Source organism: Galeopterus variegatus, unplaced genomic scaffold (assembly GCF_000696425.1).
Source record: "Galeopterus variegatus unplaced genomic scaffold, G_variegatus-3.0.2 Scaffold3674, whole genome shotgun sequence".
In the NCBI taxonomy this organism is placed as follows: domain Eukaryota; kingdom Metazoa; phylum Chordata; class Mammalia; order Dermoptera; family Cynocephalidae; genus Galeopterus; species Galeopterus variegatus.
Window position 1 is genome coordinate 170,827 of NW_007729785.1, and position 23,244 is coordinate 194,070.

General features: G+C 36.0%; 1 protein-coding gene across 3 annotated transcripts in view; it reads right to left on the bottom strand.

Annotated features, from left to right (window-relative positions):
* Nucleotides 1-666: 666 nt before the first annotated feature.
* The window catches only part of NET1 (neuroepithelial cell transforming 1), a 41,040-nt gene continuing 18,462 nt past the window's right edge, over nt 667-23,244 (bottom strand). Inside the window, exons 1-10 of one of the 3 annotated variants that reach the window (XM_008585694.1) lie at nt 12,118-12,354; nt 7,182-7,289; nt 6,600-6,767; nt 6,155-6,217; nt 5,862-5,958; nt 5,648-5,724; nt 4,670-4,927; nt 4,036-4,206; nt 2,892-3,078; nt 667-2,574 (exon numbers count right to left, since the gene is read on the bottom strand). In XM_008585694.1, coding sequence (XP_008583916.1) covers nt 2,168-2,574; nt 2,892-3,078; nt 4,036-4,206; nt 4,670-4,927; nt 5,648-5,724; nt 5,862-5,958; nt 6,155-6,217; nt 6,600-6,767; nt 7,182-7,289; nt 12,118-12,210 — 1,629 coding nt within the window. In that variant the 5' untranslated portion in view covers nt 12,211-12,354 and the 3' untranslated portion in view covers nt 667-2,167. Of the gene's footprint in view, nt 2,575-2,891; nt 3,079-4,035; nt 4,207-4,669; nt 4,928-5,647; nt 5,725-5,861; nt 5,959-6,154; nt 6,218-6,599; nt 6,768-7,181; nt 7,290-12,117; nt 12,355-23,244 lie in introns of those variants that run through there. The other 2 variants (XM_008585695.1, XM_008585693.1) reach the window with 2 other exon arrangements.

Here is a 23,244-nt window from a genome sequence, read left to right on the forward strand (position 1 = left end):
GTCCTGAGATCATCACATGCTCTCAAATATAGATGCTATTTCTGAAGAATGTTTATTTCATATATTGAATCAGTTTCTAGGTCTTATTTTCTCCCTTGAGAGAACCAAAGGAAGATGCAGTTTTAGATCAAACATTATTCCACTAACAACATTTGAACTACCACTTGCTTGTATAACTTCAGAAATTAATCAAGGTAATTCTGGAAGGAATAGTATTCTAAATACCACACCTCTAGAAATGACAAGGAATCTTGATTCCTGGTGTTGCAGATCACAAATCACTGTTATAATCTACACTTCTGAATTTGAATTTCCAAAGTTAGGAACCTGAAATACCTAAATTAAAGGCTGAAATTAATTAAATTAATCAGGATGTTTTGCTATTAGCCTTACTATCATATCCAGAAAATGGCCAGATATTCAGTTGTCTTTAATAAAACTGCTGTGTCTGATTACACTTTGTTCTTAAAAGGTTTCATAAGATTCACAAGACTTGACTAATTGTACCTTTCTCTTACTTGTCAATGAATTTTAAAGGTTTAACTATTTGTGATTTTAATAAACTTTTGTGAGGCTTGTCATTACCTCCTTTGCCACACCAGCGTATTCTAGCCAATGCTCCCCAAATGCCCCCAATGTCCATCAAGCAAGAAACTTGTACCGTGATTAGTGTGTGTGTTTTTTAATTGTATAATTCATTTATACAGAGAAATCATTTGGATTGATCTATGTACAGTCTTTTCCAATTTTCATTTCCACTGGCCAAATATATTTCACAGAATAGTCAACACTGACCTGAGCTGATCACCGTTACAAGGCTGCCACGACACCAGGCTTTTAGTCCTCCCTCCTCCTTTGTAAAGACTACAAAAGATCTCATTTTAACAGAAATATTTTGTAGTAGAAGATTCACCAGTCTTTTCCCCATCTTATGTATAAATCCACCATAATTGATCTAATATGGTCAAATTTTTAACACATTTCATTGTTTCTTTTCAAACTCATTATTTGCAGGTATTATAAACCAAGGCAAATAAAGTCCACATCCCCTCGAGCCTTCTACGACTTACTGCACACCCTCCAGTAGAGCTTTCCCTAACTCCTTTCACATTCTGGCACAACCAGACATTTTTACTTTAAGAAAAACTACTCTCTTTTTCCCTCTTTTTTTTTTTTTTTCCTACTTATTACCAGTCAACTTTCCTTTTGCTTTTCAGACAACACTAAAGCTTTCAACAAAATCCTTGAAGTGGTTTTCTTTCAGTAGTTTAGAATATACTGAGTCATTGCATGTGTCTTTACCACCCCGAAATGTTAGACTTTAAACTGCAATTTTCCTAATTGGCTCAAAAACAGTATGGCTTGGTTTCACTTGGTAAAGTTAATATGATTTAAAAACATATATATATACTTATATACACAAATACACACACATTTTTAATGAGGAAGAAAAATGTTTTAAAGACATGCCAATTTGAAAAGGCATCAAAGTAAAAAAATAAAAGCAAATACTAAAAACTACTTTACAATAAAAAAAATTAAATAATTGGCAGGTTAAATGAATGAAAAATGAGGAATGTACAGTGAAAAACAAACTAATATAAAGCATTCCAGTTGACAAAATGGAAAACCTATTAAATTTTATGATTTGTTTTCCAAGGAAGTTATGTTTCAATGTAGATTTTGAAATATTCCAAACATACATTCCATGTAGATTATAGGTGCTGATGTTAAAAAGTCTGCATGCAAAGTTTACTAAAGAAACACTGGTAGAACTCCAATATTTGCGAGTCTGAATTTTGGCAAATGTTGTAAATATCACAATTGACTCATATTGGGAAGTTGTGATGAATCTGGAATTAGGAGAAAACCTGTTTCATAAATATTTCATTTGATTAAAAATGCCAGGCTTGCATGTTCTAATAATCTGAGAAAATAATCTTAAAAAAACAAGAAAAAAAAGAAAAAAAGGATTGCAATTTAACAGTAATCTGTATATCTTTAGCTGCCATTAAAAAAAAAGAAAAACAGAACCAAAAACAATGAAAATGTTACAGCTGGTATAAAGTATTCCTACGATACTCCCATGCTCACATTATAAGAAAAACAAAACTGTACACATTTATAAATAAACAGTCTCTCTGCCAGTTAACACACAGAGCTCCCTTTACACTGAAGTCTCTTTCCGTTTGCCACTCAACTGGGCTTTGTCCCTTGCTCTGCGGAAGCCAGACTGTGCTTGGTGGCACTTCACATTCCTGGTGTCTTTTGCTGTCTGGACAGTGGTGCCACATTCTGAAGCATTTTCATTGACTTCTACCTGTATGACACTGGAAACTGTGGATGCCCTCCTCTGGGCCCCCAGGTTGCTGGCAGAGGGGTTGTTCTCTTCACACTCTTCATGCAGCTCTGGCAAGCCCTGTGGCTCTGAGGCGCTGGTGGCCTGCTGGAAAGGGGCAATGGCGGCTCGGATGCAATTGAACCACTGCTGCTTATGGAACACGTCATTGGCTTGCAGAGTGTGAGACTGGCCTGGACAAGGGTCTTGGAAGCGAACTCTAAAGATATTTTTAGCTGGAAGGATAAAAATTGAAAAAAAGAAAATCAGACTTTTAAGAAACGTTTATTCTAGAGAAAGTGGTCATACAATCTTAACATGGGTTCTGGTATTCATGCCCATGTATTAGGTGGACACGTTAAATTAAGCCTATAAATTACTTATTAGATACACTTGCTGGTGTTAGAGCTGTGAAGCACCTGACAACCCAATGAGTGCAACAAGTACAGGACAATGAACCATTTTATTTTTAGAATTCTTAAGGGTTAAAACTAAATTAATTTAGGTTCCAAGTTTATGTTTATTTAGATTACTTTAACACTTGCATTTTTACCTTTATCTGAGTTGCTGAAAGCCCCTCGAAAGGATCCACCCATTCGCACATCTCCATCCTGCAGGTCTTCTAAGACCAGCTCTTGGACTGGGATTGGTTGCCGGTAAACCTGGTAAGAGTGACGCTCATTTCGTGTAACAGGTCGAGTCAAAACCAAGATGTCTTGGAACAGGAAAATGTAAAGCTTCTGGAGAAAAGGGTAGCAAATGCTTTCTAAATATGAAACTTTGTGATTTTAAGTGACTGAAATACATTGGTAAAATAACTTGATTTGACATTATTATTAATCTCATCAAATTTATTTTCTAAGATCCCCCTTACAAATCATCTCATAAAGATGGAAATTTCAAGGCTATACATGTTCTATTCAGAAAATTTTTCTAATTTCAGACTATATAAAACCTTTTTTAAAAATTGATATGTAATCAGATTGAGCAACAGTTCGGTAAACACTACACGTCACAAAGACCTGATTATCAGTAGTAACATGACTTGAAATACCAGCACTGTACACCAAAATTTTCTAACAAAGTAGGGATTAAAAAATGCAAGCTGGTAAAATGTCAATGGTTCCATTTTGTCCCACAAATTTGAGACTTTATAGAACAATTAGGCTTCATGACAGAAATCAGAGTTGTTAGATTTCAACTTTTTCTACAAAAACCTCAACTTATAAATTGGGCTTTTGGAAAGAAAATAATGAAACAAAAATACCATTGCATGATTATACTTAGTTCTAGCAGGTACTTTTGTAACTAACATTTTTTAAAATAAATCTTTCATTCAATCTGCTTCAGAAATTTAAAAATCACTTCTATAACTGTAAACTCTTCAAAAATTGTTTTGAAGATAGGCTTTTTTATTAAGCATTATGGGAGTAATAGTGCACTTAGAAAGGAAAACCCTAGACAAACAAGTTGATTTAGGTTTCAAAACTAAAAAATACAGTATTACTGATTCTCCACTGAGACATTTAAGTGATTCTGTAAATAGAAACTAAATGCTTGCTTTATCAAATCAGTAACCTCCTTTTACACTATGTCATAAATTTATTTTTACAAACCTGCTTCATAATTTATGTGCAAAAAATTAGACAGGGTGGAAAAAAATAGCTTACTTCCTGTTGGTATTCAAATACACTTACGTGTCCATTTTTACTCTTCAGCTCCCCGTGGCACAGCAGCACCTTGCTCGCTTCAATTCTAGGATCCTTCTGCTTTTCATCCAGATACTCCAGCTTGTCGATGTAATATTGGCACTCAGATTCACCTTTCTTCAAGTTGATATCAGAGAGAACTCCTTGTATTATCAATACCTAAATATTATCAAAAAATTGGTGGAGTGACTTCAGAATATCAACTCATCCTGCTTCCCTACAGGGCAAAACTGTTACCCAAAACAATAGAATTTTAAATGTTGAAGGAACTCTAGAAATCAGTTAATTCAGACTGTCCCTTCATTTCACAGATAAAGAAACGGTCCTGACCAAATCAGGGTATTTGTCCAAAGTCACACAACTAGCCAGTGAAACAGACCAGATTAGAATCCAGTTCCTTATTAAAAGATAAATATAAAATGTGTTAAATACAACACATATACATCTCGTTATTGCTTAGTGCACAGTGCACTAACTTATGGGGTACTTAAAACAACAACAAAATACTTCACTATGCTGATTCAATAAACATAAGATTTGAGAGAGCATTATTTCATACCTTTCTAAGGCTACCTAATGTATAAACTTAAAAAACAAAAGAATAATTTTTTGGACTACTTACAGCTTCCTCCAAAAGCTGAACGTCCGGGTGGTCTTTGGGAGTGTGTTTAAGAATTTCTTTTAATAGTAAAGGGTATTTGACTAAGCGACTTCGAGGGATATCTAGAAAGCTCCAAAGATCTAGTTTTCGACTGAAGGGTGACTCAAGACACCTCTGGAGGAAGTCTTGGACTCTTGGATCCTGTTTCTTTTGATCAAGAAGAGCTTTGGCTGCCAGCTGGTTGCTACAGTATCCTTTATAGGCATTCAAGCCTGGTAACTGAAGAGTAATAAAAGAAAACATATGATTCATTCCTGTTATGACTGAATGCATTAATAAGCCTGTGAACATGAAACTCAAAACGTATAGCTATCCTTGAGAGTTTTAACAAGCTGCAGACATTTTCTGCAGATGATAATGGGGGCAGAATTGTATTCTGGGTCAACATCAGAACACTCTTTTCCAATCCCCTAAGTTGGCTAAATCCCACTGAAGGCTCATGACTTCTACTTCCCCCAGTCTCAGTTAGATGCTATTGTCTGTTTCCCCAGGACACCTGAGTGTCCTATATCATCTTCATCACCAACCTTGAGATTGTTTAACGTGCCTGACTATTCCCTCATTAGGTTATAAATGCAGAAACTCTCTCATCATTGAAATCCCAGTGACCACTCCTCAAACAGTACCCAGCATCTGGCAGGCACTCCAATGTTAAGTGAAAGAATGCAATAGATAATTAATGGCATACGATGTGGTAATTCTGTCCACGTAGGAACAAATTTGTAAACAGATTTGTAACACAAATGAAACTGTACCACTGATAAAGTTTTCTTTTCAAACACGCTGTAACTTCTTATGTCACTGTAAATTTGTTTAGTTTTAAATGCCTTATCTGTTTGTAGAATCCAGTTATGGGATCAAGTTGATTTGATATTCATCACAAATTGCAACGTGGCATATCTGTAAGAAATTATGTGGGGTCAACAACCCACTACATACCCAGTTCACAAGAATGTGACCAATCTGCTCCACTGTTCCATCAGTCTTGGTGGCTTCTCCTATTCTTGCCAACAAATCTGAAGAGTAAAAAAGCAGAAAGACCAATAATAGATTTATTTTAAAAATAGGTCAGCATTACCTTAGAAGTTTAGATTTAAAATTACTTGTGTTACTGCTGTTCAGATACTAATAAAAATTAGATAGCATATCTAACCTTCATGCAGAGGTATGTAAGCATCCAAATCGCCAAATATGTGTGTGAGTTCTTCTTCTGACATGATAGACAACTTTAACATGGGGTCATGGTAGGCCTATTGGAGGGGGAGAAATGTGTCACAGAAAGAGATCCAGCAAAGAAAACATATTTGAAGAGATGTATATAAACCTAATCTAAAAAATATATTCACCAGTAGATATTTTCTACTTTTTACTTCTAAAGGTTAGGAAAACTATACTTTAGAATTTTCAAAATGTAATTTTTAAAAATGTAAAAAGTTATTTACTAACCTTTCTTGCAAGCTTGAGATCCTCAATTAAATCCTGTTCACCTCGGGACATTTCATATATTGCCTGAAAAAACACCCAGCAAACATCAGTGGTCACTCCTTCGAGAAAAGAAAATTATATACAATTGATATTTACATTATTTAACTCATTTTGAACAGCATTTTTTCAAGTGACTCAGTCTCAAAACTATAATTCAGAATGGAATCTCCAAGTTGCCATATGTTTTACATCTTTATCCCTTTAGAATTACTTAATTTGATGACCACCACCCATCACAAAGTGCTGCTCACCATGTGTCATGAATTATTGCTAAAACAAAAATGCAAGTTAATTTTGTCATAGGCGTTAGTGCGCTGTTCTTCTGGCAAAACATATGTTTAAAAAAAAAGTTTTTTTTTAAAGTACAGCCCAATAAATATGGTCTTGACACTGAATGTCAGCATACCTCCTGACGTTTGATTTCTCTGGTGGTTAAAGACTCCTTCATACTGATGTCTAACATCTCTGACCACAGCACACTGCTTCTTCTTTTGGCAGGTGTTGGGACTGTCGACCTGCTAAAAGACTTCTGGGCAGAGGCTGGGGATCTGTGGTCACCACGAAGGGTAAATGACTTCAAAAGAAAGAGGTGAACAGAAGAGAAAATAAGATTTGGAGAAAAGAGTAATTATTCCCTTTTTCATTTTTTTTTAAGCAAAGAAAAATTAAAAACAAAGTTCTGAGAATTTCTCAATGCATAAAACAATCATTTATTCAAGTTTCAATCTATCATTTTAGAATACTTATCAGCCAAAATGACTTTTTGGTAATAAAAACTATCTAAGACTATCTTTTGATATTAGATGCAAACTAATATAATAAGATTATACAAACATTGTTCTGGTAACAATATTCCTTACCACCATACTCCAAAAAGAAAACTTTGTTTAAGAGTGCAAACCTGCTTGTACAGCTCAAAGAAAAATACAAATTTCAGGCTTCTAGGAAATGTCTCCTAACTACATTACTCTCCCTCCCCCTTTTTTACCTGTATTGTTTGACCAAAACGTCTGACTGCTCCATTTCTTACAGGAGAGATTAAATTTGCCAAGGATGTGACCCGGGCTAGAGGTCGAACTCTTTTATTGCTTGGCTCCTGTAAAAACAAAACCAAACCAGATATACACCAAATGTATGTTTAGGTGCAATGATTTCATACACACTTGGACAAAGTTAAGCCCTCTCAAAAAAAAAGTATTTGTACATTATAAAAATACAGAAACACGGAAGTCTGAAAATGAATGTTGTTCATTGTTACAACAATAAGAACACTACTGAGTAGCAGTAACTTATTAAAAAATAAATGATGTAAGAAAGGCCAATCAAATATTTTAATATCATTTTGAGAACATAATAAATATTACCATTAGACAAAAGAAAAACAAAAGTTAAAACAAAGAAAAAAGATTCTAAAACTGTATACAACTTTTCAGCTTAATGTGGAGAATAACTTTTTAAAAAAGGTTTATTATTATGAAAAATTTCAATCACACCTGAAAGTGGAGAATAGCATACTGGATGCCATGTATCTATCACTCAAGTTCAACAGTTTCTGGTATAACAATTTGTTTTATCTCTGTCCCTACTTGAATATTTTAAAGCAAATCCCAGACATCGTATCATTTTATTCTTAACAACTTCAGTTAGAGAATAACCTTTAAATAAACATATCTGATACTGGAATGGGTCAAAAAGTGTTCAAGCCAAGACAAGGGGGTGGTTAAAAGAGCTCCCAGCCTCTGGAATCAGACTGAGTGGGCTGAAATCCTGTCTCTAGCACTTGCTAGGACACACCCTGGGCCTCAGTTTCCTCATCTGTTAAATGGGGCTAACAGTAGAATTTCTCTTATAAAATTGTTGTGAAGATTAAATGAGTAAATAGTGCTCAGAACAGTGCTTGGCATATACTAAGTTTAGCTATTACTAACATTCTTTTTAGGGATATTGCTACTAACTACATAAATGTTGGGATTTATAAATTAGATCTTCTCATACATTTATTAACTTAAAGAAAAAATATGCACAAAGCCATCAGAAATAGTTATCCAAGGATCTCAAAACTTTACAAAAATTGCACTATTCTAATTTTACTGCTAGAAAAATGGAGGCACATCATTAGATGACTCACATAGAGGTCTATTCTTTACAATGTCAGTGGAGCATAATTATTTGTCTGTAGTTGGTGCCTTTGATAACTGTGGCATACTTGACAAAATAATTATGATAAGAATTCAGAAAGATATATAATTAAAAATTATATTAAAGTTGCCATTTAAAAATAAAAATTATCATTTAAAAATAACAGAAGAAACTTAAAAAAAATTCTTTGATATAACTAAGTCATATAAAAAGGGGTACAGAAACTGAGTAAAAATAATCCCCTTCCAATAATTTAAGAATAAACTGGCAGAAAGTTAAAATTATTTAGAAACTTAAGCAATTAAAATATCAAAAGAAGCAATTAGACTTATTAAAGCTCCTACATATATATACATATATATCAGAAAAGAATGTGAACTACTAAAGTAGAGACTCTGTATATTATCAGACATTTCAGACCACACCCCCAATAATTAACTCCAAAGTAAAACTTTGAATGTAAAGCCACTAATGTGCAAATGTTAAATGAACTGAAAAAGAAACTTTTGAGATATGTAGTAAAATGTCACATGACACGCGGCCTAGGACATGTGTGAATGCCTTTACCACATACATCTGTGCAGACTGAGTGACACACGCGTGTGTAGAGGCCAGCACAAGGCATTCCTTTCCATTTAGTAAAGACAGTACAAAGAGCCTCCTGTTTGAATGGAGATACAATTACCTCACAAAGTAAGAAATGCCAACATTAACTAGAAACAAAGCAGTTGTCAGAAAGTTCTGCTCTGCCTTTTGGAAGCCAGAGGTTAACTTCTTTTCCTTCTTTAAAGCATAATAAATTGGACTTCCCAGTAAATAAAATATTTAATTTCTATTAAAAAGTCTTTGAAAAGGTGCTCTCCTCATGAATTGAAAGGAAAAGTTAGTTTAGCTAGGAGAAAAGGAATTTTTGATATTATCTATTTTATCACATAAAATTAATGAAAAAACTCTTATCTTTATATGATCAGTTACTGTACAACTACTAATTTCCTGGTAACTCAAAATTAGGTAATTTTAAAATGTGATATTTAAAATGAAAACTATGGGATTTAGCTTTAGATCACTGATGTAAATATACCTAAAGCATATTTCTGAAACTAATATGGATTTTGTTTATGCGGTCTCTTTAGGGTGGCAGGATATCATGCTATGCAGCATGTGATGACTCAGTATGTTCCACAGTTCTTTAAAAACCCAAGTACAATCTCACTTCTCCACAAAGGATATGTTGCTCTTCAGAGTTTATCAGGTCTAAAATGTTTTGGCAAGAATGTATGGTGTGGGGAGGGAGAGGAGATCTCTGCACTTTTTGCACAAATTTGGGGAACTAATAGTAACTTTCCTGCCTTACTCAAAGGATATATGTGAACTATGTTTGGCAGATACAACACAAACTTTCAGCTCATACATTTCAAAAGTATGAAAAGTTTTAATGAATAAAATAACTTGAAAAGTGTGATTATGAAATGTGAAGGTATTATACTAAACATGGCCTACCACTAATTTCAAAACACATACACTATTTGAAAAAAAATCAGATAGAAAACTTTTGTGGAAGTGATATGGATTAGGCATTCATGGGCCAACTAAAAGGTTGGGACAAAAATTTGTCTGTTTTGGAATACAGGTTAGGATGTGGCCCATATGAGCTACAACCAAAAGTAGTTTTTCTCTACAGGTCCAGATAAACCGTTTTAATGATCTTTTTAATAACCAAAGAACCTAAACATTTGCATTGTCACAAAACATATTTCCAAGACAATGGTTTTAGAGAACTCTCCATTGACAGAATGCAGTATTTGGAGGTGATGAAGGAAAAGAGTAGTGGGAGTATACTGATTTCACCATCACCAAAAGTAAGGCTCATACAACTGTTTTGTTGTTGCTATTGTTTATTTTTATTTTGGAGTGCTTAAACATGTTATGATGAATACAAGAAGCTTAAAGAACAGATATGGACACTGAAACTATACACTCTTCTCAAGGGACAATTTGAAAATCTCTGGGAATAAACAAAGAATACCAACAAGTTTTACATGCTTAAGGAACTTTCTACTGTAAGTAACCTTTCACCAGGGTCGAAGTTCACTTAAAGGGAAAAACACCTGACACCCTCTAACGTAAGCTTATGTTGTTTATTTAGGTTAATTTTTAATCAGACTGTTTGGTTTAGCTAGGCAGTCACATGCATTATTATAGCAAATCTGCCTTTAGACTGGGCTTTACATGAATGAATGAATTAATTTTAATAATCCTCTTGTAGTTAGATTTTATGCCTTAAAATATTTTCTGGATATCTATAAAGAGAAAATTCTTAAGATTAATTTAAAGTCTTTTATTGGGATGTACCTTCCACATAAATGCAACAATATGGAAAAATCCTGTTGTGAATTCAGTTTTTCGTAAAAAAGTTTTCACTACTGATGATGCCACTTAAGAGGACATATTTTAGGAAGGTATCTTCTATACTCAATCAAATCAAGACACTTAAGATAAAAATGAGTTATGATCACATGAGATTTCTTCCCTTTCTACTTAGCAAGAGAACTACTGAAATTATTTAAGGTTGAGTTGCTAGTTCTAAAACCCTATCAACATTACCGGTGTTTTTAGTCTTTGGAATAAATGCATGCCAGAAACATCGCCCATGTCTGACACTAAGAAAAAAGGCTACTTCTTTATAATCCAAAAGATTATTAGTTTCATTATTTATACTGATAACAATGAATAAATTCTTCTACTCAAAGGAAATGCGTATACATTTCCAGAAAACTGAAACTTATAAACCCAAACCAAAACCAAATGAAAAACAAAAATCAAAGCCAAACCACACCAAATAAAAGTATCCCTCTTAAAGATGGCAGCTATTTTAACTACAATCAAGAGATACTTGTATAATATAGTTAACTGAATACAGGAATACTATTTCTATCATGTGACAATGTAGTATATACCACAGAGTACATATATTGCAGTACATAGTATAAACAGTATCATATAGTATTAAATCAACTGACACGATTATATAAAACAGCATAAAAACAATTAGATTTATTTAGATAAACGTTCATAAAGACTTTAAAAACCCACAATGACTTCCAACAATTAAAGCAAGGAGGGTAGAACTTTTTTTTGGTGGCTGGCCGATAAGGGGATCTAAACCCTTGAACTTGGTGTTATAACACCGAACTCTAACCAACTGAGCTAACCGGCCAAGGAGGGTAGAACTTAAACTATGATTCATTGATTTAAATATTTTAACATTTATTGTTCCTTCTGAAGAAAAATGTGGCACACAATGAACGTATTAGATACAGAAAGAAAAATAAACACGAGCACCAGGTCAGACAGCACTTTAGCAGCAATTTGTTCACAAGCATTAACTTGCAAAGAAATGATTCTTATTTTCCTCTTACTCCAATGGAGCAGTTCCTAACACTAGCTAAAATAAATGCAAGTCAAACAACAACAAAAAACCCAAACTATACTAAGCATCAGAAACGTGACAAATTTAACCAGAGTAGCATATACACCTAAAATCTTTTTCTTTTTGTATAAAAGTTCTGTACACTCAAGCCATGCAACGTATAAACCTATCTATTTAAACGTAGACCACAGTTCCTAAATACATTCCAAACTTGCACATAAATCAAAATCATACATTTTAACATTTAATAAGCCCAAAAGTTTAAAATTATACTGCTAATAAACTGTTAAAAATCTTAAAAGTTAGTGGAGTAAGCAAACATTCCTTTTGCCTAATGCTTCCCTTAAAGTCTTACCTCTTGTTCTCTGAAGGACAGGTTATTAACATCTAGGACTCTTACAGTCCTTTTAATAGGGAGGAGACCTCCAATCTCATCATGGGCCACCATGCTTTACCAAGTATACCTTCAAGCCTGTAGAATCAATCCACAGTCAGCCCTGTGAGGAGGTACCGCAGAAGCACCCGGGCTCTGGCTGTCCCTCTGAGCACTCGGCCCACCCGAGCAGCCCGAAGCCCATGCCTCCCGCTGCCGGAGGGCTGACCGTCTGCTGCAGCCCCGAGCAGCGCGCAAACCCAGCACTCTGGGCGGGGTCTCAGCGACGACTCCGGGGCGGGCCCTGCACCCACGTGACTTCAGCTAACTGACAGCTGGGTGCACCTAGGCTTCTCGGCTTTCTCTGGACAGGAGGAAGCTGTTTATCAAAAGATTTGGGATTTCTATAGTATGAGGAGAGGGGAGAAGGCAGTTGGGTTAACATAAGTGAGAAACTTCTCTTCCTGATTTAAAAAGCGTTGCCAGAGGAAAACGGACTGCTAACTCTACTCCAGACAGGGATACTTTTTCTATAAAACTCTATTGCTTAGAAAAGAACTTAGTACGGACAGCATGACAACTTCAAGTAAGAAAACAGGAATTCAGGGTTAAATAACTGTATATACTAAATAAAAGCCTACTTATCCAGGAAACTTGCTTTTATTTTATATTTACAGAAGTGCAAGCATATTCACAATTGTAAAATTTTCTTCGTCTTTATACAATGGCTCCCACCATTTCTTCCTAACATTAGCAGGGTAAATACAGTGGGCCCACTTCCGTTCATTCTATACTCCTAAACTAAATCTCTCATCGGGTTATGGGTAAAGTATAACTGGGCTACTTCGGATTTTAAAGGTCATTATTTCTTAGACATAAAAGCAGATATTTTTTCTGTACGTTTTAAAAACTTGATATCTGTGTACTAGATGTTTTATAACAAATATATAAAAGGTGATTTCTGTTCTAAAAATGTATGACAGGGTCCTTCTCTAAACTGAATTAACTGGCCTTGATATAGTCCTAACAGTTTCCAAAGATCTATTTAAAAAGTCTGGCATTTTACAGGAAAAGAAATGAGACTCACAGAGGTGAAGTGACCTGCCTGAAATCAAACACTAGTGACAGTTTCTAAATTTCTAGTCTAAATCCTTTCCTGTATGGAACAACAATACTTCTGTTGGTTTGGTAGGCCCACTATAAAGCAGATTTTCTTCTTTAACACAAAGTACTGTATTCTATTTTGAATGGTAGAATTTTATCTTAGCTGTATATACTACTATGAAAATGATGCCAGTAATTTGCAAAAACTTATGATCAGAGAAATCTACTATGTAAAAGGTATTATTCTAGATACTTGGGTGACACAAAAAATAGGTTTCATGTATGTTCCTAAAGTGCTATCAGACCATTGTGTAAAGGTAGGCCATATGAAGAGATAACTGATTCAAGACAGCTTTTGCAAATTCCAAAATAAGTTGTGTAGCTAGTAAGTACTACGTGAGTTCAGAAGGAGAAACCATTTTCAGTAATCTTCCAAGCTAAGATATGGCTGGGAAAGATGCTAGGGAAGAGGTTGTAAGATGTTATTTAGTGGGGCCTGAGTGCCGTATTATTTTTCACAAGTTTGAGCAAGGGAAAGGTGCAAAGAGGATGAGGGAGTGAACTTACACTGGGAGGTCATGGGCTGTGGGTGAAGACAGATGAAGTAGATGGCTTTCTTGAGCAGGTGAGAGAGAATGAGAGCTATATTGTGATAAGATTTATGCAGCTGGTGTTTCAGGTGGTTGACAGATGACTGGTAACATAGTGCAAAAATCACAATCAGGTATCAAGAAGTTTGCCTAAGGTAGAGCAGTTGGAGATGACAAGGACATATGCAAAAAGTCAAAGACGCCTATGATTTTAAAAGTAGGAGGGGTAACTATTAAGGCAAATAAATAAACAAGGAGAAACAAGTTTTGAAAGACAGTTCAAGGTTTCATTTCAGATATACCAAGTCTGAGGCAGTGGAAGAACATGCACATGAAAATATTCAGCTAGTAATTGGAAATGTTGGACAACGACTTGGAAAAGAAGCTGGGGTTATATTTAAATTAGAGTCAGATAGTCAGATACACTGAGATGAGAATGGAAGCTTTGGAACTGAATGAGATGCCTAGGAAAGAAAATCCGATGAAAGAACATGGGTCCAAAGATTTAATTTTGGAGGAATGCCAAGGGAAAGAAAATTTTGCAGAAGGAACAGTCAGAAGGAAAGAAACAAAGCAAGAAGCCAGGGGAAGAAAGAGTGTTAATTATAGAAGCGAGGTTAAGCAGGGTAAGAAAAGATCTGTGGATGTAGTAATTACAATTGTAGTGAGATCTCAACTGTGTTAGTTCAGTGAAATAAATACAGAGGTAAATTATAGGGGTTGAAGAGTCAGTAGAGAAGAATAAATAGTGGGCACAGACTATTTACAATGACAGATATCTATAAAAAATAAATTTGCAGGACAGTGCTACTTCTTGCAGGAAGGAACATTGCTGCCATTCTATAGCTACCAATGTGTTTTGTACAGAAGATGATGACAATTCATCTTTCTGCTTTGAGTTTTTTATTTTCTAAAGTAATGGAGATTGGTTCTATTTCATCACCTATTCTCTATTATCCAGTCCCACCTCGGTAATATGTGGGATGTGGTTGGCTTTAAGAGTGGATGACTGTAGAAGATAGTTCTACATAGCAATGAAGTGGAAGCACCTGAGAGAACTGGACTCCAGTTCCCTAACTTTACAGGTAAGAACATTCATCTGCCTAAATTCTGAGTTAATAAAAACAGCCTACGCTAGAACCCAGTAGTCTGGTTCAGTTAGCTTCATCAGAAAAGAAGCTGCTAGGGAATTCTCACAGGTCTCATACCCAATGTCTTTCTCAAAACTATGTTTTTCCACTCAGTTCTCATAGAAGTGAGGCCAAGATAATGAGGGGAAGGGATATCTCTCATTTCCCTCCTTGAGCGGGAATGTAAGAGGTAGAGGAAGAAGTCTTCATATGTAAAAACAGAAAGCCTACATGTCTACGGGTGACAGTCAGTCACAAAAATCCCAGCTCACCAAAACTAAAATCTTAGTTTGATTTTGGATGTGCAGGTTTGTGGCCTAAATATTAGTTAGACAACTGTAGATTGCATCTAAAAAAAGTGAACGTGTCAATGTTCAGTTAGCACTCTGACAGGATCTTGAGTCTTTTAACAATGCTCCATAAAACCAAAGGGCTGAGATTATTAATCCATCCTTGCTTGGTTTTCTCAGGAGGAAACTGAAGGACAATGGTAAAAAATAGAAGGGAAATTTAAGTCCCTACTCTATGCTAGAGTTTTATGAATGTTACCTTATTTAATCATCTAATATCTCTATTTTAAAGATGAAAGAAACTGGGACTCAGAAAGTTTAAGAAACTTGTGCAAAGGTACCTGGTTAATCAGTGGCTGAACAGAGATTTGAAGCTGGTCTGCTCAACTTCTATTACAACATACCTTCCAGACAAGACAATAAATGTAAAACCTGTAGCAAATGTTCTGGTACACACTGAGTGCTCAGTAAGAGTTAGCTGAAATTCAGTGAGTTAATATCAGAGGTAGGCTTAAAACCTAAGTCTCCTAGGACCCAGGCTAATATTCACTAAATAACTGCTGACATTACATAGAGAAGGAAACCATAAAAAACAATGAGAGTTTAGTTTGCCTTATAGCCTTTTTATAACAAGGTAGAGGGTGATGAAAAAAGATAATAAAATAGTTCCAGTTGCTTAATCAGGTTTAGAAGAGATCCTATTTCAATTGATAGCAGTACTTTAATTATCCTATTATCAATAATAACTATTTGACTTTCTACAAAGGCATAATTGAGGCACAGATTGGTTAAATATCTTTTCTTTGTGTAGAAAATTTAGAATTTATAAACTTAAAAACAACTGAGTCTAAAAATAATACAACTTTGTAAAAGACATCAAGTTCTTGATAAAATTACTGGTTTCCAAAGACCAGGTTTAGTTACAGCCTCTGTTCTTCTGCTTGTTTACAGCCTTGAATGCTTTTCTTCCTAAAATATGAATAAGGTAAAGAGAAAGAAAGATAACATTGTTTCTTTTCTCTGTAGAAAAAGAACTGTTAGGCCACTCCCCCCCCCCCGTTTAATGTGAAAAAACTGTTTGGAATTTAGAAATACGTTAGAGCTTTAAAATTACCATTAATTTTTTTTTTTTTGGGGGGGTCTAGGTATTGTTTTTATTTACTTTTATCTGGAACAATAACAAGCAGTTAGAAATTAGGCTAGGAAAGTCATATTATGGTCAAAGAGAAAGCAAAATCTAAGTTCTCTGCTGCCCTCTACATGGGAATATTGCGAAATGCAATTGTCAACCTGGTTTTCCGACTTAGTAATTATATTTGTTAAGGACATTATACCGCTGACTATGTAAACAACCTTTAATCTGTAGAAAAATATGGATGTCAGTAAAATTTGTACCTTAAGTCCTTGTATAGCCTTCATGTTTTACATTACTAAATTAAACATATACTTAAAAATCATACAAGTGTATGAAAAAGATTCCACAGTTCACAAGAAATATTTTAAGGACTTTTTCTAAATATAAGAAAACCATGTTCTATTTTAGAACCCTAGAGTTCAAAACTAAAGTATCTACTATGTATCTCACTAAAAATAAAAATAGAATTTGAAATCTTACTAAAAAAGGAAGCACTGATTGAAAAAGGGAACTTTTGAGAAATCAGATTTCCAAAATATCTAGTAATAAGTTAAAAACAAAAAAGGGCAGTTATGTTTGGATTAGATGGTATGAAAGAAATGAGTAATGAAGTTATATGTGAATTTGAGTTTTAAAAAATCATTTGTATTAAAAATGAGTGTCTCCAATCTTTATTAAGTATTTGGTTTGGGAAAAGATCATCAATTAGGATCAATTAAATACTGAAGACAAACAAAATAGTCTGACAGACTAAGAAATTTGGCATTATCCAAGTGATGGCTCTTTTTGCATTGACAACATAAACAGCAAATAAAATGGGAGCACTGGTAGTATCGGTGGTGACTTTTATCTCAAGTACACAGGATGACAAATAATTTCCAGTATAATGTAAGCTTATGTAACAGGATGATGAGTGGGTATTCCTCCCATTTCCCCCTGAACTTCAGCTAAGGCCCCAAACTGAAGACAAAACGACACCATCTTGTGCCCAACCTCCTATTTTCTTAGCCCACTTTGACTTCAGTTGTTGCAGCTTCCCACAGGGCTGACCTCACAGCACCTTGCTTCAGCTGTGCTGTGCATCTCTTGCCTCCCCCCTGGGCTTCTTGCATGCTGCTGCATGGCATTTGCACAGGTGTAGCCTGGGAGTGTGAAGGATGGACGCTCCAAAGGCCAGTGTTGACTAATGAAGCACAGGAGCCGGTGGATAAAAGCTCCCTTTTTCAGTCCCCCTTTTTTTTGTCTTGAGAAGACATTTCTGTGGTATATTTTACATGGCTGTCCAGAGGGTCCCAACAAGATCGACCCCAGTTGCCCACAGTAATAACTAGCTTGATTACAGATACTGCATGAGCCTCTTGTTTCACTTCCCTGGCCTGTTCCCTGGGATCGCACCTCAAAACAGACCACCTGTCATTGAGCCCTTGTTTCAAGCTCTGATTTCTGGAAGGTGCCTATGCTAAGGCATTGAACCTGAGATTGGCCCTTGAGATTAGACACACAGGATGGGAGTGTGGAACGGGATCACTCTGGTAAAATGGTGATGAGGTCTACAGGTATGGATCAGGATGAGATAGGACAGATGGAGGGAGCAAAGAAGCAATGATTTAGGTGCACTCTGTGTGGACGAAGAAATGGCATGACGTACAGATATATACAGACTCCTGAGCAGTGGTGAATGGCTTGGCTAATTGGTCAAGGTCATGGAAGGAAACAAGATTGGAAAGGTAGAAACAAGAAATTTTGGAGAAGAGGCATCTGGATAGACCTAGGGGAATGGGCATAAGGTGGGAGGGACCTTTGTCTCTCATGTTAATGCTTATCAAAGAGTACAAAGGTGGGAGGGTCCTTTGTCTCTCATGTTAATGTTTATCAAAGAGTACAAAGGTGCTCCTGCCTATGAGTACTAGGTAACAGAATGATTTACCCTATGGATCCCAGTGCTTGTGCAAGAGGCCCACAAAGAGAGCAGCCAAGATGGCAGGTATAAAGGTTTAGTGTGCTTTATCAGCAGAAGCTCTCTTCTACCAAGGCTGGTCTAGTCACTGCCACTGATGAATGCCCACCCTGCCAACAGCTGTGAAGTGATGCTGAAACCAGGACATAGAGCACCATCCCGAGCAGCACAGCTAGCCACCTGGTGGCTAGTTGATTACATCAGACTCCTGCTTCTGGAGTGTGCAGCAATTCATCCTTGTGGGAACTAACTTTGCTACTGGATGTTGAACCTCCTTCTCTCTTGTCAGGACCTCTGTGAGCACCATCATCTGAGGGCTTATAGAATGCCTGACTCAGCAGCATGAAACCTCATATAACATCACCTCAGACTTGGGGACCTATTTTATAGCAAAGGAGTTATAATGGGAAGACAATCACATGATCTGCTGGCTCCTCCACACATCCCTTTATCCAGAAGCAGGAAGTTTAACAGAATGATAGAACTGGTTTATTAAAGGCTCAGCTCAGGGATGAAATTATGAGGGGTTGGAACACTGTCCTTCAGTATGTGATACATGTGAAACAGCCTATATATGGTACTCTGCCCCCAACAGCTGTAACACTCTGTTCCAGAAATTAAGGGGTAGAAGTAGAACTGGTCCCTCTCATCATCATTCCCAGAGAGTAGTAGTTGTGTTTCCCATTGGCTGCAACCTGGCTCTACTGAAAAGGGGCAATTGTAGCCACCACAGCTCAACAAAGGTCAATAAACTAAGGGCTGAGTCCCCTCAAGACAGAGGTGGGCAAGCAACTTAGACTCCACTGAAGTGCTGGCCAAGAGTGAGGGAAATCTATTATGGAGCTAGAGGAGGGAGATGTCCCTTCTCTATCTGGATTGATAACTATTTCAATTTCCCCAATTCATGTTCACTTTCATAAAAACCCAACTCCAACTCAAGACCTCCAGAAAATCTTCTATTACTCTCATTCTTCTTTCTAACACTTCTGCATAGTTTATTGTAATCTAGCAGGTGTAGTGATTTTGTCAGACAGTAGTCTCCCTTTATCTGTGAGAAATACGTTCCAAGACCTCTAGTGGATGAAACCACAGATAATATCAAACCCTATATACACTCTGTTTTCTCCTATATATACATACCTATGATAAAGTTTAATTTATAAATTAGGAACAGTAAGAGATTAACTAATAATAATAAATCAATAAATGTGATATGCCACATCAACAAAATCAAGGACAAAAATCACATGATCATCTCAATAGACAAGAAAAAGTATTTGACAAAATTCAACGTCCCTTCATGATACTCTTTACCAATTAGGTATAGAAGGAAAATATCTCAATACGATAAAAGCCATATATGACGAAAACACTACCAATATCATCCAGAATGGGGAAAAGCTGAAAACTTTTCCTTAAGAACAGGAGCAAGAGAGGGATACCCATCTGACCACTCCTATTTAACACAGTGTTGGAAATATTAGCTAGTGCAATAAGGCAAGAGAAAGCAATAGAGGGCATCTAAATTGGAAACGAAGAAGTCAAACTATCCCTACTTGCAGATGACATAATTCTATACATAGAAAATCCCAAAGACTCCACCAAAAAATTACTGGAACTAATAAATGAACTCAGTATAGTGGCAGTATACAAAAACAATACATAAAACTTAGCCTTCCTAAATGCCAATAATTCAATAGCTAAAGAAGAAATCAAGAAGGTACTCCCATTCACAATAGCTACCAAAAAAAAAAAAAGAAAAGAAATTTTAACCAAGGAGGTGAAAGGCCTCTACAATGAAAACTAGAAAACACTGGTGAAAAAAATTGAAGAGTTCACAAATAAATGGAAAGCTATCCCATATTCATAGGTTGGAAGAATTAACATCATCAAAATGACTGTATTACCCAGAGCAATCTATACATTCAACACAATCTCTATCAAAATACCAATGACATTTTTTACAGAAATAGAAAAAATGATCTTAAAAATTTGTATGGAACCACAAAAGACCCGGTATAGCTAAAGCAATCTTGAACAAAAAGAACAAAGTTGGAGGCATCACATTCCCTGACTTCAAAATATACTCTAAAGCTACAGTAACAAAAACAGCATGATGCTGGCATAAAAACAAATTGGCCAATGGAATGAGAACCCCCAAATAAACTCACACATGTACAGCCAAACTGATTTTTGACAAAGGTGTCAAAAATATACAATGGGGAAAGGACAGTCTCTTTAACAAATGGTGCTGGGAAAACTGGATATCTACATGCAGAAGATTGAAACTAGACTCCTATCTCTCACCATATACAAAAGTCAACTCAAAATAGATCAAAGACCCAAATTTAAGACATGAAACTATGAAACTGCTAGCAGAAAATACAGGGGAAACACTACACAAAATGGGAATGGGGAGCACTCTTCTGAGTGACACACAATGGCACAGGCAACTAAAGCAAAAATACATAAATGGGAATACAACAAACTAAAAAGCTTCTGCAGAGCAAGGGACATTGTCAACAAAGTGAAGAGACAACCTATAGAATGGGAGAAAGTGTTCTGTAAACCACACATCAGACAAGTGGCTAATATCCAGAATATATAAAGAACTTAAACAACTCAACAGCAAAAAACCAAATGACCCTATTAAAAAATGAGCAAAGAACCTGAACAGACATTTTCAAAAGAAGACATACAAATGGCCAATAGGCACATGAAAAAATGCTCAACATCACTAATCATCAGGGAAATGCAAATTAAAATCACATTGAGCTATCATCTCACTCCAGTAACAATGGCTATTATCAATGAGACGAAAAATAACAAATGCTGGTGAGGATGCAGAGAAAAGGGAACTATCCTACATTGCTGGTGGGAATGTAAATTGGTTTAGCCACTGTGGAAAACAGTATGGAGGTTCCTGAGAGAACTAAAAATAGATCTACCTTATAAACCAGCTATCCCACTACTGCATATAATACCCAAAGGAAATGAAATCAATACATCAAAAAGACACCTGCACTCTCATGTCCACTGCAGCACTATTCACAACAGCCAAGAGATGGAATCAATCTGAATATCCATAATGGATGAATGGATGAAAAAAACAACAGCTGTGGTATATATAAACAATAGAATACTACTCAGCCATTAAAAAAAAATGATATCTTATCATTTGCAGCAACATGGATGGAATTGGAAACTATCATGTTAAGCAAAGTAAGTAAGGCACAAAAAGACTAATACCACATTAGGTCACTCATATGTGGAATCTAAAAAAAAAGTGGTTTTCATAGAAGTGGAGTGTAGAATCATTATTCTACCAGAAGTGGGGCAAGAGGGTGGGAGGGTGGAGGAAAAGTCATGGACTAATGGGTACAAAGCTATGCTATCTACCCTAAGTGAATCACTGTGCAGTATATGCACGTATTGAAATAACATACTGTACCCAGCAAATATGTACAAGTAAATATTAAAATGTTCTGAATTAAAAAAAGAAAAAAAGTCAGTAGAAAGGAGTGTTCCTAATGCCCAGATTGTAGCCTATAACATTTCCAAAAGAAACCTTTAGAAATTACTGATTCCAGCTGGGTGTGGAGGTGCAGGTCTATAGTCCCATCTACTCTGGAGGCTAAGGCTGGAGGATTGCTTGAGCCCAGGAGTTCTGGGCTGTACTGCGTGATGCATCTGGGTGTCTGTACTAAGTTTGCATCAATATGATGACCTCCCAGGGAACACCAGGTTGCCTAAGGAGGGGTGAACTGGTTCAGGTTGGAAATGGAGCAGGTCAAAACTCCTGTGCTGATCAGTAGAAATTACTGATTCCAGGTACAGAGCAGAAAAATACAGCATAAGTGGGCCTGGAATAACTTATCCTGGAAGGCAAGGAAGCTAGTAAGCCTCTAGACACAAGGTAGAGGTCATGTCCAAAGGACACAGGAACCATCTGGAAGCAGTAACCATCTGGAAGCAGTAACCAATAACTGAGGATGACTTAGTTAAGCAGTAGTAATAATAATAACTGAAATGGATCAAAGCAAAACAAATGCGTTTATCCATGAGTTCATTAACAATATGAAAAATAAAAAACAATCATTAGTTACTTCTAGAGAATGCTAATGAATAAAACTCTATTTTTGAAAACTGATAAAAGAAAATCAAGCACTTGCCCTGCCTTTATCATAAATCAGTACCTTGGAGTAACCTCATGGTTGATGAGGGGAATTTTTTTCTTTACAGAAGTATTTCAGTTAATAAAGAGGACTGACAAAGGCATATTATCATCATTTTGCAACCTCCAATAAAAAAATGAATCTAGGTGATGATCATCATTTTGAGAACATCACAAGAAGACATTATATGCCTTCTGAGGGAAGTATATACCTCCAAACAAACAAGTTTGATCAGGTTTCTAGAACCAATCACCAATTTAGCAGAAATATAAGGAACAGAGTAACATAATAAGTGATACCATACAGATGCAATCATGAATCCATGTGGGCTGTGAAAAGCTCTACAGGAAAAATGACATTTCTTCAATAAAAAAAAATTGCAAGAAAACAAATACCTAGAGGGGGAAACTACAGATTAAAAAATACTTAAGAGATATAATTAATCATGATGCATGGATCTTATTTGGAATCCAACTCAAACAGATCAAAATGAACAAAAACAAAACAAAAAACATACGACAATCAAGAAAATGTGTGAACACTGACTGAATGTGATGATATTAAGAAGTTATTGTTTTTGGGCTGGCCCGGTGGCGCACTGCGTTAGTGCGCCGCTTGGGAAGCGCGGCAGCGCTCCCGCCGAGGGTTCGGATCCCACATATAGACCGGTTCCCGCTCACTGGCTGAGCGAGGCGCGGGGGCAACCCCGAGGGCTGCGAGCCCGTTGC